Source organism: Hemibagrus wyckioides, linkage group LG25 (genome assembly GCF_019097595.1).
Source record: "Hemibagrus wyckioides isolate EC202008001 linkage group LG25, SWU_Hwy_1.0, whole genome shotgun sequence".
Lineage (NCBI taxonomy): Eukaryota > Metazoa > Chordata > Actinopteri > Siluriformes > Bagridae > Hemibagrus > Hemibagrus wyckioides.
Genome location: NC_080734.1, coordinates 13107252 through 13124088, shown reverse-complemented (window position 1 = coordinate 13124088; position 16837 = coordinate 13107252). Strand labels below are relative to the sequence as shown.

General features: G+C 40.7%; 2 protein-coding genes across 6 annotated transcripts in view; one reads left to right on the top strand and one right to left on the bottom strand.

Moving 5' to 3' along the window:
- Positions 1–617: 617 nt before the first annotated feature.
- Positions 618–5428, bottom strand: ubxn2a (UBX domain protein 2A). 2 transcript variants are annotated; one of them, XM_058378624.1, is made up of 7 exons: positions 5296–5428; positions 4570–4632; positions 4327–4450; positions 4114–4223; positions 3857–3994; positions 1706–1867; positions 618–1470 (listed from the first exon to the last, which is right to left on the bottom strand). In XM_058378624.1, exons 2-7 carry the CDS (start codon positions 4611–4613, stop codon positions 1287–1289), a joined length of 762 nt encoding a protein of 253 aa, XP_058234607.1. In that variant the 5' UTR covers positions 4614–4632; positions 5296–5428; the 3' UTR covers positions 618–1286. The 2 variants fall into 2 exon arrangements, with proteins under 2 accessions (XP_058234607.1, XP_058234608.1); XM_058378625.1 differs by having other exon boundaries at positions 4327–4457; positions 5296–5387.
- Positions 5429–7054: 1626 nt separating this feature from the next.
- Positions 7055–16837, top strand: part of atad2b (ATPase family AAA domain containing 2B) — a 62572-nt gene continuing 52789 nt past the window's right edge. For 2 of the 4 annotated variants that reach the window (XM_058378619.1, XM_058378617.1), the window contains exons 1-14: positions 7055–7266; positions 8920–9077; positions 10050–10081; positions 10253–10400; positions 11118–11214; positions 11407–11545; positions 12246–12392; positions 12482–12557; positions 12786–12887; positions 12988–13099; positions 15826–15941; positions 16054–16228; positions 16435–16523; positions 16611–16770. In XM_058378619.1, the coding sequence (XP_058234602.1) occupies positions 7159–7266; positions 8920–9077; positions 10050–10081; positions 10253–10400; positions 11118–11214; positions 11407–11545; positions 12246–12392; positions 12482–12557; positions 12786–12887; positions 12988–13099; positions 15826–15941; positions 16054–16228; positions 16435–16523; positions 16611–16770 (1659 nt within the window). In that variant the 5' untranslated portion in view covers positions 7055–7158. Of the gene's footprint in view, positions 7267–8919; positions 9078–9223; positions 10082–10252; positions 10401–11117; positions 11215–11406; positions 11546–12245; positions 12393–12481; positions 12558–12785; positions 12888–12987; positions 13100–15825; positions 15942–16053; positions 16229–16434; positions 16524–16610; positions 16771–16837 lie in introns of those variants that run through there. The other 2 variants (XM_058378618.1, XM_058378621.1) reach the window with 2 other exon arrangements.

Here is a 16837-nt window from a genome sequence, read left to right as displayed (position 1 = left end):
TACAACTGTATACACAGTTTACATTGTGTATACAGCTTTACAGCATGAAAATTTAATAAAAATTTAAAAAATTTGCTGATATTTCAAAGGCTGAAAGACATCCATCCATCCATCCATCCATTGTCTATACCAGCTTATTCCTAATTAGGGTCACGGGGTTCTGCGAAAGGCAGGGGTACACCCTGGACAGGTCGCCAGTCCATCGCAGGGCCACATATAGACAGACAACCACACACACTCACACTCACTCCTATGGGCAATTTAGAATTACCAATCAACCTGATGTACATGTTTTTGGACTGTGGGAGAAAACCAGAGTACCCGGAGTAAACCCACGCAGGCATGGGGAGAACATGCAGGCTGAAAGACATTAAGACTATAATTCAGCATGGTCTTGACTTACAAAAGATTTTGCTCTGAATATTAGCTTCTTTAAAGAAAGATAGCTGGCACTTGTCAATAGCGTAGGCAATATTTACCACCTTCAAGGAATCTTTAAAATACTGACCTGTAGCTCATGTTAAATGGACAAAGACATTCCAGCTCATTCGTAATCAACAGACATGTTTTTTCTGGGAAAATTAAAGGAATAGTGCACTATAGGAAACAGGTAGGGCTCAGTTGTTTAATGGGTTTATTGCAAGCAAAGCTCCAGTACAAAAGAACTTTTCACTCAGTTTAAAGTGCATGTACATGTCATCCACTTGCAAATAAATTCTTATATTTCATATAACAGCAAACCAGCAAATATTTTACCACACAAAAATAATACTATCGTTGTAGTACGACGAGCCTCAGTCAAATCTGTGATACACACAGAGAAGTGCATTAAGTACTTATTTTTAATCAATCACAGCACAGTCTCAGTCACATACTTATTGAATATTGATATCGAAGACGTGGCATGTGTGTACTGCATTGCATCAGAGGTGATCAAGGCATCCAACAAAAGGGAAGAACGAAGAATGACTGTCATTTATTTCGAACTTTACCTACTTAAATTCCATATTTATTGTGTTTATACTATGTGCAGCATTTACACATGACTATTAGACTACCTATACATGATTATTGCACTCTGGTTGAAGATCGCAAGGTGACAGTGAGGAGATTTCTTCTTCTATTCTTCACGGTGGAATTCGCTGGATTAATGCAAAGAGGTCTGCAGTTGTATAGATTTTGAAGCAGCTTTGTAAGGATTAAATACTGCAAGCTTTTGTGTTCTAGAAAATGTTCATAAAACTGTTCTCTATATACTTTAAGGTAACCGGTTAAGGTGACTTCGATCAAGAGTGACCAAAGGGTGCTTGTGTGCTGAGAGGCCGCTGGACGATAACAGCATTGGTCAGGTCAGCCTCCTCCAGGCTCAGATTCCCTTGCGTCAGCTCCCGAAAAGGTAGAGATGTGGTCAAGATGAACGCTGAGCTTGTTGTCTGGGCTTTCTCTACAAAGCCCTGAACATCGCTGATTCTGCAAAAATACAGATATATTATTTAAAAGTGCGCTTAGCCCACCATCATAACGAAGATTAAAATCAACCACCACAAAATCCGTAAGCTGGTTAAATTTGCAAGAGAGATAATGCTCCATTTGAGGGTGATGCTAATATTACATAAACATGTTTATTTCTATGACAGAAGAGCGGATTGGTGTGGAATTCCTACAGCATGTGATTAGCAACACACTCTGTGCTAGTTGCACTCACCGATGAGAAAGGTTAAACCTCTGCACTAGCCGCCGGCCATCTGCTAGCCATATCTGGAGACAAGTGATGGGCAATGCTTCATCCAGCTCCACTGGAGGGACTGGAGGGCCAGAGCAGTCTTCATGGATTGAACGAGACCTGACCACAACTCTAGGTGCCACGCTAGCCGAGAGATAAATGTACAGAATTCATAATTACCAAGAGAAAATTATTTTCCAAGTTCAGTATATTGGACTATGATCATCAGGTCTGAAACATGCTGTACCATTTTATGATAAGATCAGGAGAGCAGAATGAGGAAGCCATCTAGTGGATTCCTCCTGCACTAATAATGTTGATATGTGCAAAATGTACTACTGTTTAAACTCTTTTGTTTAAATTTAATGTAAAAACATTAACATTCTTTAAATGATCTGAGCAGAAAGAATATTTCTCCAGGACACGGGAAGAAAGACCAAATTTTGGTAACAACAGATCTCATTTGTCAAGCTGGATTCGAACTAATAGAATTTAATCTGTTTGTATTTGATTCCTTAACATACTCGGCATGAGTGAAAATCCTGTTCGTTCTGAAAAATATGTAACAAAAATGAGTCAACATATCCAGAAATTAATACAAATAAGTCAGTTCTGTGCCTATGACTTATTATTTTAATGCTGTTAACACTTTTAAGCCAAAAATAAGTGACCAATCTAATATGTCTCAATAGGCAACATGCTGTATACCCCAAGTGTACACCATCATCAGCAACATAGAATCAGAATCTTTGAATATGTCCTCCTGATTTTCTAACATGGAGAGTGCATATGTTGGAGAAAAAGCCAAAAAAGCATGAGAGGTGGAGAACCTGAGAGACTCCATGCTGACACTCACCAAGACACTTATAATTAAACATGGCAGTTTCCCAGTGCAATGTCCTTGGTGTTCTTAAAATCCTTGATACAGTGTAGTCATCGAGTAGTGGATTCTGTAATTTCTCTTTAGATTTTGTGCTTTTTAATTGCTGTTGCGCTGTTTAATAATAATATTTTATTGGCATATACACTATATTGCCAAAGGTTTTGGACGTCTGCCTTTACATGCACGTGAATGTAATATGGAGTTGGCCCACCCTCTTCTAGGAAGGCTTTCCACAAGGTTTAGGAGTGTGTTTATGGGAATTTTTGACCATTCCTCTAGAAGTGCATTTGTACGGTCAGGCACTGATGTTGAATATGAAGGCCTGGCTCACAGTTTCTGCTCTAATGCATCCCAAAGGTGTTCTCTCAGGTTGAGGTCAGGACTCTGTGAAATTCCTCCACACCAAACTCACTCATCCATGTCTTTATGGACCTTGCTTTGTGCACTGGTGTGCAGTCATGTTGGAACAGGGAGGGGTCATCCTCAAACTGTTCCCACAAAGTTAGGAGCATGAAATTGTCCAAAATGTCTTGGTATGCTGAAGCATATCACTGGAACTAAGGGGCCAAGGCCAACCCCTGAAAAACAACACCTGAATTCAATGAATTGGAGGGGTGTCCCACCCCTTAATAACTTACAAATCTAACCCTTAAATTTCTTTTCTTTTTCTTCTTTGTTCTCAAAATGCACTTTAACGTACCGTGAGCTTTACCTTTTATGGAGTTTTGTCAAAGTCACAAAATGCAAAAGCTCTATGCCATGAATGTGCTCTACACTTAGCTTTGCTGTGCACATGAATAGGATGCTACTGAACCCTGTAATCTGGCAGATTCCACATCACTTTAGTACATAAATTGATAAATGTGGCCCATTGTTGGACTCACAATACAATAACCAAGAGCAAGCCAACTCATCAGCATCTCATCCTACGTGAGCAATTTGTTGTAACTGGTGGGACTGTGAAACATCTCAGTGTAGATTAACTGAGTTTCTGGTGCTGGAGTAAAAAATTGGCTTATATAATTATTTTCACGAAACTTACTTTATAATTCATGTGTTTTCAGTACATTTATCTCATTTTATACAACTGAGCAATTCAGGGTTAAGAGCCTTGCTCAATGGACTAGCAGTGGCCACTTAACCACTAAGCTACCACTCAATAGAAGATTTCACTATTGCCATCAGATCAATGTGACAAGTCACATTCCTATTCCCACACTCATTAGACTAGTTGAAGGGCTTTCCCTTACCTGCCTAGTCTGTAGCCTCTACCACTAAAAGGCAGGAAGGTCTTCTTCTTTGGGACATACATTTCATCCTTCATGTCCTCAACACTGACCTCCAGCTCCTCCTCATCTGCTCTTCCCTCCAATTCCAATGGTAACTCCCTGCAAACAAATGTTCTTACTGAGAAAACAGAGGAAGAAACTTCACCATGCCTATGCAGTCTTTGCAGTGTTCTAGGATACATTTATAATCATCACACACAGTAGCGACAATACCTTACCCTCGTTTAAGAGCTTCAAGGAACTCCTGATTCTCCTCTGAGGTGTAGCTGCGCAAATCCTCATCATTCACAGTAAATCCATCTTTCCACAGTCTAACCACAATCTCCACCTGCATTAACAAAGGCAGCTGAGCAAAGCAGCCTGAAAATGCAGACACTGTAGAATGTGGCTTTGTGTTGACAACTTAGTCTGAGACGCAGTCATCACTCTACCTTCTTGCCACATGTGGGTACACTGCTGATCTTCTCCACCTCATCTAGAAGGTCCTCCACAGAGAAACTCGACCTTATGGGGGTCTCTTCTTCATCATCGTGATCATTTTGAGCACCGTCACACCTGAGAGCTCATTACATAATAATGGTAATGAGGGTACAATAATAAAGAACATCTTAGATCTACAATTAAACATTTGGACGGCATTTAAATCTATGGAAATCAAGCATAATAAGGCTCACCATGGGCCATCTTTGACACCTTCTCTTGAATCAGTGTCTTTCATAACGTCTTCTCTCTTGCATCTTAGAATACAACGAGAAAAAATAACACAACATAAAGCAACATATTACACTGTAAAGCTGAATGTTGCATGTCCTAACAACTTAGCAGGAACTTAAAATTATGAGCCATAGTGAGTGTCACAGCCTGCAATTAGGCATGGTGTCAGGCCTTGTTTTGACAACTAAATATCTCTGCACCTATCAGGTTACTGTGCAGAGGTTCATGACTGGCCAGTATACACCCCTCTACCCCGACACTCCTACACTCCACCCCCTCCCCTAACCAGTTAACCAGTTAGTCTCTGCCATTTGAAAATCGCATAACAATCAAAGCAAAACGACCTAAAAGCATAGACACTGTTCACTATATGACTTTTGTTATTAATAAATATTAGATGACCGTGCCTGCTCCGTGCACGCGGTTCAAATAAACAGAAGCCACAATGTTCAACACACCCGAATATAAACGCAAAACATGTCATGTTACTTAATGTCCAAAGACAGTGCGACAAAATTACGTAAAGAGCGCGTGAGAGAGAGAGAGAGAGAGAGAGAGCTCGTGAAGCCCACGGGAACACCATTATGCGTAATTCAGACACCGATCGTTTACAAACATCGAGTAATGGAGCGATCACTCACAAATCCGCACAAAAATATTCCGAAAAAGCGTTTGTGTATTATTACCAGTTTGCCATTCCAGACGATCACACGGAGAGAGCCCGGGGTTGCAAGCTTCTTTCAACACACACACACACACACACACACACACACACACACACACACACACACACACACACACACACTAGAAGATGCAGCAGCCATTCATGTGACGTAATACCGCGCGCACTGCCTCGGTCTGACGTAACGCTTATAAACGACAGCACTACGCGGGGGTTTAATAGATCCGTCGTGTACGGATATCAGTGGATTGTGAACAAAAAATAGACAGATTTTAAGAAAAACTAGGGTAAAGCATTCGTAGTCTAAGAATATTAAAATAACAATAGAAATAAATTAATTGATGGGCAAATATTTCAACAAACTGCTCTGTAATGGACTGAGGCACTATACAGGACACTATACTATACATTACCTTTATTTATCTGTTCTTTTATTTCTGTAAGTATTCATTTGTGTTCATTTTTTTTACATGCTTGATAGAGATGGGACACAGTCTAAACCACTGGTCCTTAGTGATACTACTGGGGGCTCTTACCATGGTTATATTAATAATAACCAATGTTATTTGCAAAATGCAGATATTATAAATGTTTATCACTTCCTGTTACACTACATGAAGAAATGTAAACACCTGATCATCACACATACATGTGGGTTTTCCCCCAGACTGCTGAAAGCACTCAGCTGTCAATGAGTGAGTGAATGTGAGTGCATAATGCACTGAGATGGACTGACATCTCATCCGGTGTGTATTCCAGCCTAGTTCCCAGTGTCCGTCTGGATCCGTTACCCTGACCAGGATAAAGTGGTTACTGGAGATAAATGTATGAACAAAGCGAAATCTTTCAGTGGCTTTACTCACAAAAAATTCTAAACCAAACCATGTGCTTGGCTCTAAAGCAGTTGGTCTACGATGAGTTTTAATTGAAGACCTCTGATTTAAGCAATGTATAAAAATGGAATCACTTCATACACACACACACAAATATATATATTAAATAATATAGGTTTGCAGCAAACTGGAATCAGCTTCTGACACTATTAATTATACACACATAGTTATCCAGACATCCATTTTCTATTCCACTTATCCTACACACAGTCGCAGGGATCCCAGGGGACTTGGGGCACAAGGCAGGGGACAACCTGGACATGGTGTCAACTAATTGTGGGCACACTCACACACAACGTACAGATAAAGATTATTCTTGGACTAAGGGCAGGACTCCAGGGTACCTGAAGAAAACTCCTGGAGCATGAGGAGAACGTGAAAACACGGGGCTGAGATGGAAATAAACCCCAACCCCAAAGGTGTGAGTCAAATGTGCTAAACTACCATATACTAAGACTCTAAATAATAAATATTCTCTTTATCTATTACTTGTATTAATCTTTTGTACTTTATTCAAAGGTACGTTGGCACTAGGTTTCTAAAAGGGTAACCCTGTGCTTTAGGGTCCTCCATACAATCTTTAATGATTTCCTTTAATGATGGTAGCTTAGTGGGTAAGGTGTTGGACTACTGATTGGAAGCTTGAAACCCAGGTCCACCAAGCTGGGCCCCTGAGCAAGGCCTTTAACCCTCAGTTGTATAAAATAAGATGGCAAAAAAAATCGTTTTGAAAAAAGGCAAGAAAAGACAATTAGTGATCTGATTTCTTACTGAAACAGAAATGTGTGAGTGTGGGAGTTAATTTAGTTGGAGGACTGGTGGAGGCGGAAGTGGCGTGCTGGCGGTGTTCCCTGGCCAACAGCAGAGGGAGAGAGTGAGCGAGAGAAATGGCGCCTCGGCACTCTAGCTGAGAGATAGTCAATACAGAGGGAACTGACAGAACCGAGAGGAAACAATACGGTAAAGAAAAAAAGATGGTGAACACAAGAAAAGGCACGCAGGTCCAGCCATGCAGTCCTGTCATCTCCGGGCGGACGAGGTCGTCTCTTAGGAACAACCCAAACTTGGAAGAACACAACCATGTAAGAGCCGGCTCGCTTTTCCTCACTGCCCGGCTGGTTAAGCCAGTTTGCTTATAGCGAGCTATGCTATGCTATGCTATGCTATACTATGCTAAGCTAAGCTACCCAGTTTGGCCTGAAGATTGATGTCCCTCATTGATAGCCAGCTAGCTTACCTCTTTTGTTCACGAGTGACACAGTTTGTTTTAAAACATTCTAGATTTGTGAGCGACGCGACATGTATTATTGTTGCCGGACAATTTTTTTCCCCCCAGTTAGGAAAAAAAACAAGAATAGAGTAGCTTACTAGCTTTACTAGTTTATTGCACTCAGTGCCCCCAAGTTCTCCCTTTGTGTTGCTGTTGTGCCTGAGAGGAACTAACGTTAGCTAGCCGCGCTAGTTAGCAACTTGAGCTTTTGTCACGGACTGAGGCACCTGACAGCGTACACATAAACACAACACGGTTCTCCTGGTTTGTCCTCGCTGCTATTCTGAACTATTTAGAAGAACATTTTCACACAAGAAACGGTGGAAGGGGAGCACAGTGGAGCCAGACCCCTGCTGGCTTAAAGCGGGCACTGTCCTTTATTTAGGAAGTGAACTTCGACAAGTTGAGCGGTGTTTAGTCCTGTTGTGTTGTGAACTTTGTGCATGAAGGGCTATGTTGTGTGTTTTGTTGGGTTTTTCCTTGAGTACTATGAGGTTTCAGTGGCTTCCACAGTGTAGAATATCACAGCAACATCCCTATGCCTTATATATATTTATATTTGTATATATGTATTGTAGCAGTCGGTGTTTTTCTACAAACATTTCCACACCTCTCTCTCTCTCTCTCTCTCTCTCTCTCTCTCTCTCTCTCTGCATGAGTTAGCTCTTTTTTTAATCCTTGTTTTTGTGCTTTTTTTTTTTTTTTTTTAAAGTTTAATTTGGTCAATCTGCTCAAAATTCCCCATCCTGACACATTGCATTGTTGCGATGCAAAATAGAGCACACAACAGCGCATGCGCAGGCCAAGCTGTCCGTGCTACACAAAAACATGTAAAAGAAACAAACAAAACATTTATTGTGAAAATGAACAATTTATCAGCTGGGTTTTTTTTAAGCAGTGGCCATATGAGGATTTTGCCTTGTAGTTTTCTTCAGAGGATGGATCAGGTGAATTTCCTGAATTATGTTAAGTCTGCTAAGCATCTTCATATGCATCAAAAACACCCCAGTGTTTCTTGAACCTGTCCCCCCCCCACCATCATCTTCTTTTCTTTTCTAATTGTTCATGCTACAAATCATTTCTGGATTTTCCGGGCTGAAGTTCACTTAGATGAGGCTGCAGCATTTAATCGTGCTAATTTGTTAACTTTCTTTATGTTCTGTCTGTGAATAACATGAGGTATTCAAGTGATCCTACAGGGGGAAAATTGTGACTTAAGTTATGATGGTACTGATGTCTTTAAAAGCTGCTGTGTTAAATGAAAAGAAGAGTAGTGAGCCATGGAAGCTCACATGATCGATAGAGTTCTTGATCTGGCTACTGATTGGCATGTCTGTCAATTTTTGCGTTGCTTTATTGACTCCTTTATGACTATAGCTCTTTACTAATTGAATTTCTGTTTATTAAGTAAGAGTTTCACTACAGAAAATGCATTTTTGTTATTTGTCATATTTATGCATTTCAGAAGGACTCCATCAGTAATATCAGCCCTGGTAGCCCTCGCTTGTCCCCTCCACCTAAGCGAAAACGCAGACACACGACGCCTAGCTCCAGTGACACTTCCCCAAGTCCCCAGAGTAAAGCTCAGAGAGTGACATGGAGCACATCCAAACACTGTACCAGGTGAGCCTATAAACCATGAGGTATATAAAATAGGCTGGGATTATTGGTTTTACAAGCTTGGGACTATTGTTGTTGTTGTTTTGGCTGCTCCCTGTTCAGGGTCGCCACAATGGATCATTTGGTCCTAATGTTTTGATATGGCACAGGTTTTACGTCTGATGCCCTTCCTGACACAACCCTTCCATTTTATCCGGGCTTGGGACCGGCACTGAGAGTTAACTCTGTAGTGGCTGGGTTAGCTCCCTCCCCAGGAATCGAACTCGAGAGCATGGGATCCTGCCGCTGGACCACCAGGAGGCTTTTGGTTTTACAAGCTTGAGACTATTGTGGATCTATTTAATTTGTTAACCAATCATACTGTCTTTATACTATTGACCTCTGGAACATGTTTTATTATCTGAATTAATACCTCAGAAGCTCATATAGTATCTATGGGTTTAATTTCATCGGAGTGCCCAGGCTTATTCTAATGTAAAAGTCATATCTGGAGGAGCAACTGTAATGGTTACTGGATTTAATAACCATTATTTCAATAACCATTCAATTAATTTCTAAGGTAGCAGCTTGGGCACAGGGACTTGTATTGTGGATGATATACATTACTGAAGTTTTAAAGGGTCATACGATTGATATTATCGAAAAACATTATCATTGATATGGTGAAGTAAGGAGGGGTGTCATTTAACATATAACACAACACAGCACCTTTTTTTTATCTCCTAATTCACTAAAACATAAATGAGTGGAAACTTACAGTAACAACAGTTAACTGATTGAAAGAAACCTGTTTATGTATCAGATAACAGTTTCAGATTGTTAAAAATAATTGAAGCACTAATACCTACAATGATAGTGGAATATCAGCAACTTGTACACAAATTTGTTCACCCCAAACACAGACAGCTGATTATTAAATTATTGTAGTATTTCACAGTTTAAATTGCATGAATATGGTTTGTTGATGTGTTTCAGGTTATCCACCGGTGCTTTGCAAAATGGGCACGGTAAGACGAGATTTTCTTATATCTTTTACCCTGTTTTTGTGCCCTGTATGTAGTTTAGTGAAGCAGATGAATTCCTACAGATGACTAATTGACTCTGTGCTTTTTATTGTTTCTCATTAATGTTTTGCATGTGTGGTGCACAATGAATGCAGTTTTGTCAAATGCTTGTAGGCCGAAGAACCCTGCGGGTAGATGACAGCACAGATGGGGATGATGCTCGCTTGAATGGCCATGTTGAGCTGAAGAGGAGCTGTCGCTCTAGGAAGAGCCGCTTTCAGCACCTCAACCAGAGCCTGCTGTTTGACCAACTGGTCAACAGGTAACATTAGTTTGAGCTAGTTAACTAATAGTTTGCATCCTAATTGTGTATGTGTACAAATGTGTAGAGCTGTTTGCAATGCATTTTTTCCCACTTAGTATAATTTTATTTTGTATTTTTTGAATTTTGTCATTTTACGTTTTTATTTGTTCGTTCGGTGGCTTCAAAAAAAGCTTAAGTATAATTCATCAGGCTAATAATTCTGTTTGAGGAGTGAAGAGCTGGTTTCAGATCAGCATGAAAATGTGTAACAACTAACATTAGGCCTTCATGATCGTGGCTAAAATAATCATTTGTTTTCTCAGTATTTGATATTCAGTGACTCATGTAAAAACACTGAATAAGTTTGGACAAGGTAAAAAAAAATAAAACCCCATAATGGTGATATAATTACAGATCCAGTCTGTTTGTATGGTTGAGTTAGTATAGTGCTCGTTTAAAAAGACAGATGGCTAGTCTCTATTGGAGATCTACTAGAGTTGGAATTGATGCCTGAGCTTTTTGGACAGTAATTGGCGAAGCTTGTGCATTACTACCAGATATCTCTTTGCCGAGAAAGATACAGTTGTAAAACTAGTGAGCACAATAAATTTTATGATGTTAGTTTGTATTTTTTTGCTTGTACATTTTGTTTAAATTAGTCTATTGTGTTTGAGTTGTTTGGGTGCTTGTGATTGACCATCATGACTGCCTCTTGACCATCTTTTCCCCTGTCAGCACGGCAGAGGCGGTGCTTCAGGAGATGGACAACATCAGCAACATACGACAAAATCGGGAAGTGGAGCGGCTCCGGATGTGGACAGACACAGAACTGGTGAGTGCTGGTACCATGTAAGGTTCCTAGTTTAGTTCTTTAACAGAAGTATCCATCTTATATTGCAAGGTTTCCACCAGGTTAAATGTGGTGGTTTGGTGACTTGATGGTTCTGTAGAGAATTGTTTCTTTTGTAATGTTTCAATCCAGTCTGTTTCTATTTGCGTTTCATTTGTCTGCCTTGGCTGATAGGAAAACATGGACATGTATTCACGTGTGAAAAGGCGGAAATCGATGAGGAGGAATACATTTGCAATGCAGACACACCATAAAGTCATCAGCAAATCTGAAGCTCCAGAAGAAGAGGGAAGGGAGGAAGAAGAAACTGATGGTATGCTAGCCTTTGACCTTTATTTCATAAACGCCATAAATGTTATCGTCCCTGTGCATTAAGCCAGCTGAACGTAACCGAGCTCAAACTTATGCTAGTGTTTCACATTGACTGTAACTTCATAAAAATAACAAGCCTCATCCATGAAACATGCATGTATCTTGATTTTAGTAGGAGCATTCATTTTAAATGTTTGTCCATTATCAAACCATTTCATTGTGCTTGTACATTTTGAGTGGGGAAAAACTCCTGCAATTGTAGGATTGCAATTGTTGTTTGACTGCTTTATCTGTCTTGAGCACATGCAATATGTGTGATATGAAATTTCTGCTCTGGTCCTTGACTGGGCATTGGCATACTGCACCAACGACTTCAGAAGTAGTGCTACCTTATACCCAGAAATAGCAAACTGTGCACTCTGTTCACTATGTAAACAAGCCATTGCCTATAAAAATCCATGTTGCTGAAGTTTCATACCCAGAATAGATGTTTTGGATTTACTGCATAACTAGCCTTAACATTGGCCAGTTTCTGCATATTTACAAATTCCTAATTTAAGTATCAGTTTGAAACTTTTACTTTCAGACATGTAATCTGTGTTGCAGAGTATTCTTACGGTCATGGGTAAAAAGCCCACATTTTCATTCAGAGCTTGCTTTATGTTTCTCTCTTTTTACTGGATTGTCACTGATTTTTGCAGAATCCCACGAGGAAGGAGATGACGATGAAAGGGAAGATGATGAAGATGATGAAGGAGATGAAGCAGAGGAAGTAGGAGAGGAGAATGATAGACCTTACAACCTCAGGCAGCGTAAAACTGTGCAGCGTTATGAGGCACCACCCATTGGTACTCATAAATTATTTGCCACTGTAAATGTATTTTGGAGAACTACATTATCAGTTTCATTATTCCTAATCACATGTGTCCACTTGTAGTGCCAGTGAACAGAAAACAAAGCAAGAACACAGTGTTTGACACACACAGATCCCCTGCAAGGAGAAGCCATATCAGGTGTGTGATGACCTCAGCTGTTAGCTTTCTGTAGCTTTAACATGGGTGTTTTCCACTGTAGCAACTGGTAGACCATGCCATTATGATAGTAAACAGATTCAGTGTTGATGACAAGTGATCTGTACAGTCTAATCTAACTCTTTTCATCTCTGCATGCTACAGTTCCTACTAAAAACCTGCTTCTTAATCACGTTTACCTGCTCATTTTTTCTGTTTTTTTCCCCTCAGAATAAAGAAGCATGCCATCCACAGTAGTGATACAACGTCTTCATCGGATGAGGAACGTTTTGAACGTAGAAAAAGTAAAAGTATGACACGTGCTCGGAACAGGTGACCTTAAACCTTGTATCGCTTGTTTTTTTGTTTTTTGTTTTTTTTTCCCTCTTTTAACGCCACACTAGTCTCTAACAGAATGAATTTTTTGTGGCAGGTGTCTACCTATGAATTTGCGAGCAGAAGACCTGGCCAGTGGTGTGCTTCGCGATCGGGTGAAAGTTGGTGCTAGTCTAGCTGATGTGGACCCCATGAATCTGGATACCTCTGTAAGTATTTGCTAGGGATACCACAATACTCAATATAATATTGAACCTTTCGGTACGACCTCCACGGTTCAATACGCGTATGTGAACCACGGTTTTTCGTTTTTTTCCTTAAAACAAGAATAACCATGCGTTTTATTACTGTCTGAAGCTCCTGTTTGTGTTTGCCTCTACTGTACGTCTACGCGCTGAGACACAGTGAGCGCATCCAATCAGTGAGCGCTAAAGTTAGGGGCGGTAACCATGCTTGTGATGCTGGTGTCAGATTTCACTCTAACCCTGGAGAGCGGTGAAGTGAGACAGAAATACATGGAAGCATCGCTGTCTTTCAGATCTGTGGTGTGGGAACATTTCGGGTTTGTTGTTGACTATGATGCCGATTAAACAAAAATCCTAAACAAAAAATGACTGTGTTTAAGCACTGTTACACACGAGTTACCCACTGACATGGAAATACTTCCAACATGACCACACATCTGCAGCTCCATCACCCAGATATCAGATATCTGGAAGCAGGATGGTAGAGTAGGTAACACAGGCATCCAAAAAACAACAGTCCCCTAGCTGATTCCTCCCAGCACTCAGACACAACTGGTTCCAAGAGACACAAAAAATAATTATATTATAACAATTGTTTAAGATTTGCAGCTGTTTTCTGTGATGTGGGCTTTCGGCAACTTATAAAAAGTGCTTGAACCGCGTTACACACTACCGACACGTCCTTTTTTCCTGACCTCTACGAAAAGACTGCAAAAAAATCAAAAACGCTTTGGCTAAAGCACAAAGCCTTGCTCTAATAACAGATAGTTGGACCTCGGGGGTAACAGAGAGTTATCTCGCCCTTACTGTTCATTACATAGCGGATTGGGGAAAAAAGAGCGCTGTACTCCAAACCTTACATCCGCTGTCTCCTGTAATAGTCATACAAGAGCTAATTTTTATATCTCACTATTTTCAGTACACTATGAATGTGTACAAGTTGATTTTTGCATTTAAGTAAAATAAAGAGAATTGCAACTAAAACCAGTTTTTTTTTCTTCTTAACATACACTATATTGCCAAAAGTATTTGCTCACCCATCCAAATAATCAGAATCAGGTGTTCCAATCACTTCCATGGCCACAGGTGTATAAAATCAAGCACCTAGGCATGCAGACTGTTTTTACAAACATTTGTGAAAGAATGGGTCGCTCTCAGGAGCTCAGTGAATTCCAGCGTGGAACTGTGATAGGATGCCACCTGTGCAACAAATCCAGTCGTGAAATTTCCTCACTCCTAAATATTCCACAGTCAACTGTCAGCTGTATTATAAGAACGTGGAAGTGTTTGGGAACGACAGCAACTCAGCCACGAAGTGGTAGGCCACGTAAACTGACGGAGCGGGGTCAGCGGATGCTGAGGCGCATAGTGCGAAGAGGTCACTAACTTTCTGCAGAGTCAATCGCTACAGACCTCCAAACTTCATGTGGCCTTCAGATTAGCTCAAGAACAGTGCGCAGAGAGCTTCATGGAATGGGTTTCCATGGCCGAGCAGCTGCATCCAAGCCACACATCACCAAGTGCAATGCAAAGCGTCGGATGCAGTGGTGTAAAGCATGCCGCCACTGGACTCTAGAGCAGTGGAGACGCGTTCTCTGGAGTGACGAATCGCGCTTCTCCATCTGGCAATCTGATGGACGAGTCTGGGTTTGGCGGTTGCCAGGAGAACGGTACTTGTCTGACTGCATTGTGCCAAGTGTACAGTTTGGTGGAGGGGGGGATTATGGTGTGGGGTTGTTTTTCAGGAGCTGGGCTTGGGCCCCTTAGTTCCAGTGAAAGGAACTCTGTATGCTTCAGCATACCAAGACATTTTGGACAATTCCATGCTCCCAACTTTGTGGGAACAGTTTGGAGCTGGCCCCTTCCTCTTCCAACATGACTGTGCACCAGTGCACAAAGCAAGTCCATAAAGACATGGATGACAGAGTCTGGTGTGGATGAACTTGACTGGCCTGCACAGAGTCCTGACCTCAACCCGATAGAACACCTTTGGGATGAATTAGAGCGGAGACTGAGAGCCAGGCCTTCTCGTCCAACATCAGTGTGTGACCTCACAAATGCGCTTCTGGAAGAATGGTCAAAAATAAACACACTCCTAAACCTTGTGGACAGCCTTCCCAGAAGAGTTGAAGCTGTTATAGCTGCAAAGGGTGGACTGACATCATATTGAACCCTATGGATTAGGAATGGGATGTCACTTAAGTTCATATGCGAGTCAAGGCAGGTGAGCGAATACTTTTGGCAATATAGTGTACTTACTATTCTTGTCACCTAAGCAAAGAAAAATGGAAAAAACCTTTAATTTGCCGAACCAAAAACCGTGGTACGTATTGAACTGTGGGTTAATTGTATTGTTGCATCCCTAGTATTTGCCATGATTTTTGATACACAGAGCAAAGGCAAAAGTGAGCACTTGTTAATAAATACTGTAGCATAGCTCGTAAATATGTGGTGGGAAAAAATGGCTATTTTTTTTTTAGTTTTTGAAACATGAATCCAGATGTTTTGTCACTGCACGTACATTAATTTCAGTTGAATACCTCTACTATAGAATGGAATAAATGAATACAAATTCAATCATTTAATTATAATACATTGAAGTAAATATTCTAAGATTTATGCAGCTGACCAAACTAGAAACTTTCCATTGTTTGCTTGGATTAACTATATTTTTGGCCATCCCTTTATAGGTGAAATTTGACAGTGTAGGAGGGCTTACTTCTCACATTAAGTCTCTCAAGGAGATGGTGGTCTTTCCTCTTCTCTACCCTGAAGTGTTTGAGAAGTTTAAGATCCAGCCTCCAAGGTAAGACTCTGAGAACGTATTTATACCTGTATTATAACAGACTCACAGATTAGCTTTGCCCAGGTCATCATTCTGAGCATTTTGACTAACTTGTTTTCCTCTGCTGCTCTAGGGGTTGCCTGTTCTATGGGCCTCCAGGGACAGGGAAGACTTTGGTGGCTCGGGCGCTGGCTAACGAGTGCAGTCAGGGTGACAAGAAAGTTTCCTTTTTTATGCGAAAGGGAGCTGACTGCCTCAGCAAATGGGTGGGAGAATCAGAACGACAGCTCCGCCTTCTCTTTGACCAGGTTACTCTTTTCAGCTTGTTTTGTGTCACTTGGAAGTAAATCTCAATCAAACGTAATCAAATGTCTTTGTATGTGTTGTTTGGGTGGGGGAGATAAACCAGTTATACTAAATGTCTGGGGTTTTGTCTATATGAACAACTCATTCAAAACAGAATTGTTATTGTTTATTGTACCAATTTGGTAATATTCTCTACAACTACTTGTAGGCATACCTCATGAGACCATCTATCATCTTTTTTGATGAGATTGATGGCCTTGCACCTGTTCGTTCTAGCAGGCAGGATCAGATTCACAGGTAATTTTATTTCTAAATCACCGTAGAGCTTATCAAAGTTTGCCTGTTGTGTTTGTAATGTTTTTTTTTACTATGCAATTATTTTAGCTCCATAGTTTCCACATTACTGGCTTTAATGGATGGTTTGGACAGTCGAGGGGAGATAGTGGTCATTGGTGCTACAAACAGACTTGACTCTATCGACCCTGCACTCAGGAGGCCTGGTCGATTTGACCGGGAATTTCTGTTCAACCTGCCAGATAAACAGGTGAATAAATTATTCCAGTGTGATTGCTTTATACGGGTCTCAGCATGTTGTACATGTTCTACATAAA

Excerpts from the sequence above, each read along its gene's own strand:
- ubxn2a (XM_058378624.1), bottom strand. The coding sequence starts at position 4,613 with ATGAAAGACACTGATTCAAGAGAAGGTGTCAAAGATGGCCCATG. Across the intron at positions 3,995-4,113 it reads CTTGAAGCTCTTAAACGAGG|GGAGTTACCATTGGAATTGG; the intron begins GTAAGGTATTGT and ends ATTTGTTTGCAG. Across the intron at positions 1,868-3,856 it reads AGAGGCTACAGACTAGGCAG|CGTGGCACCTAGAGTTGTGG; the intron begins GTAAGGGAAAGC and ends TCTCTCGGCTAG.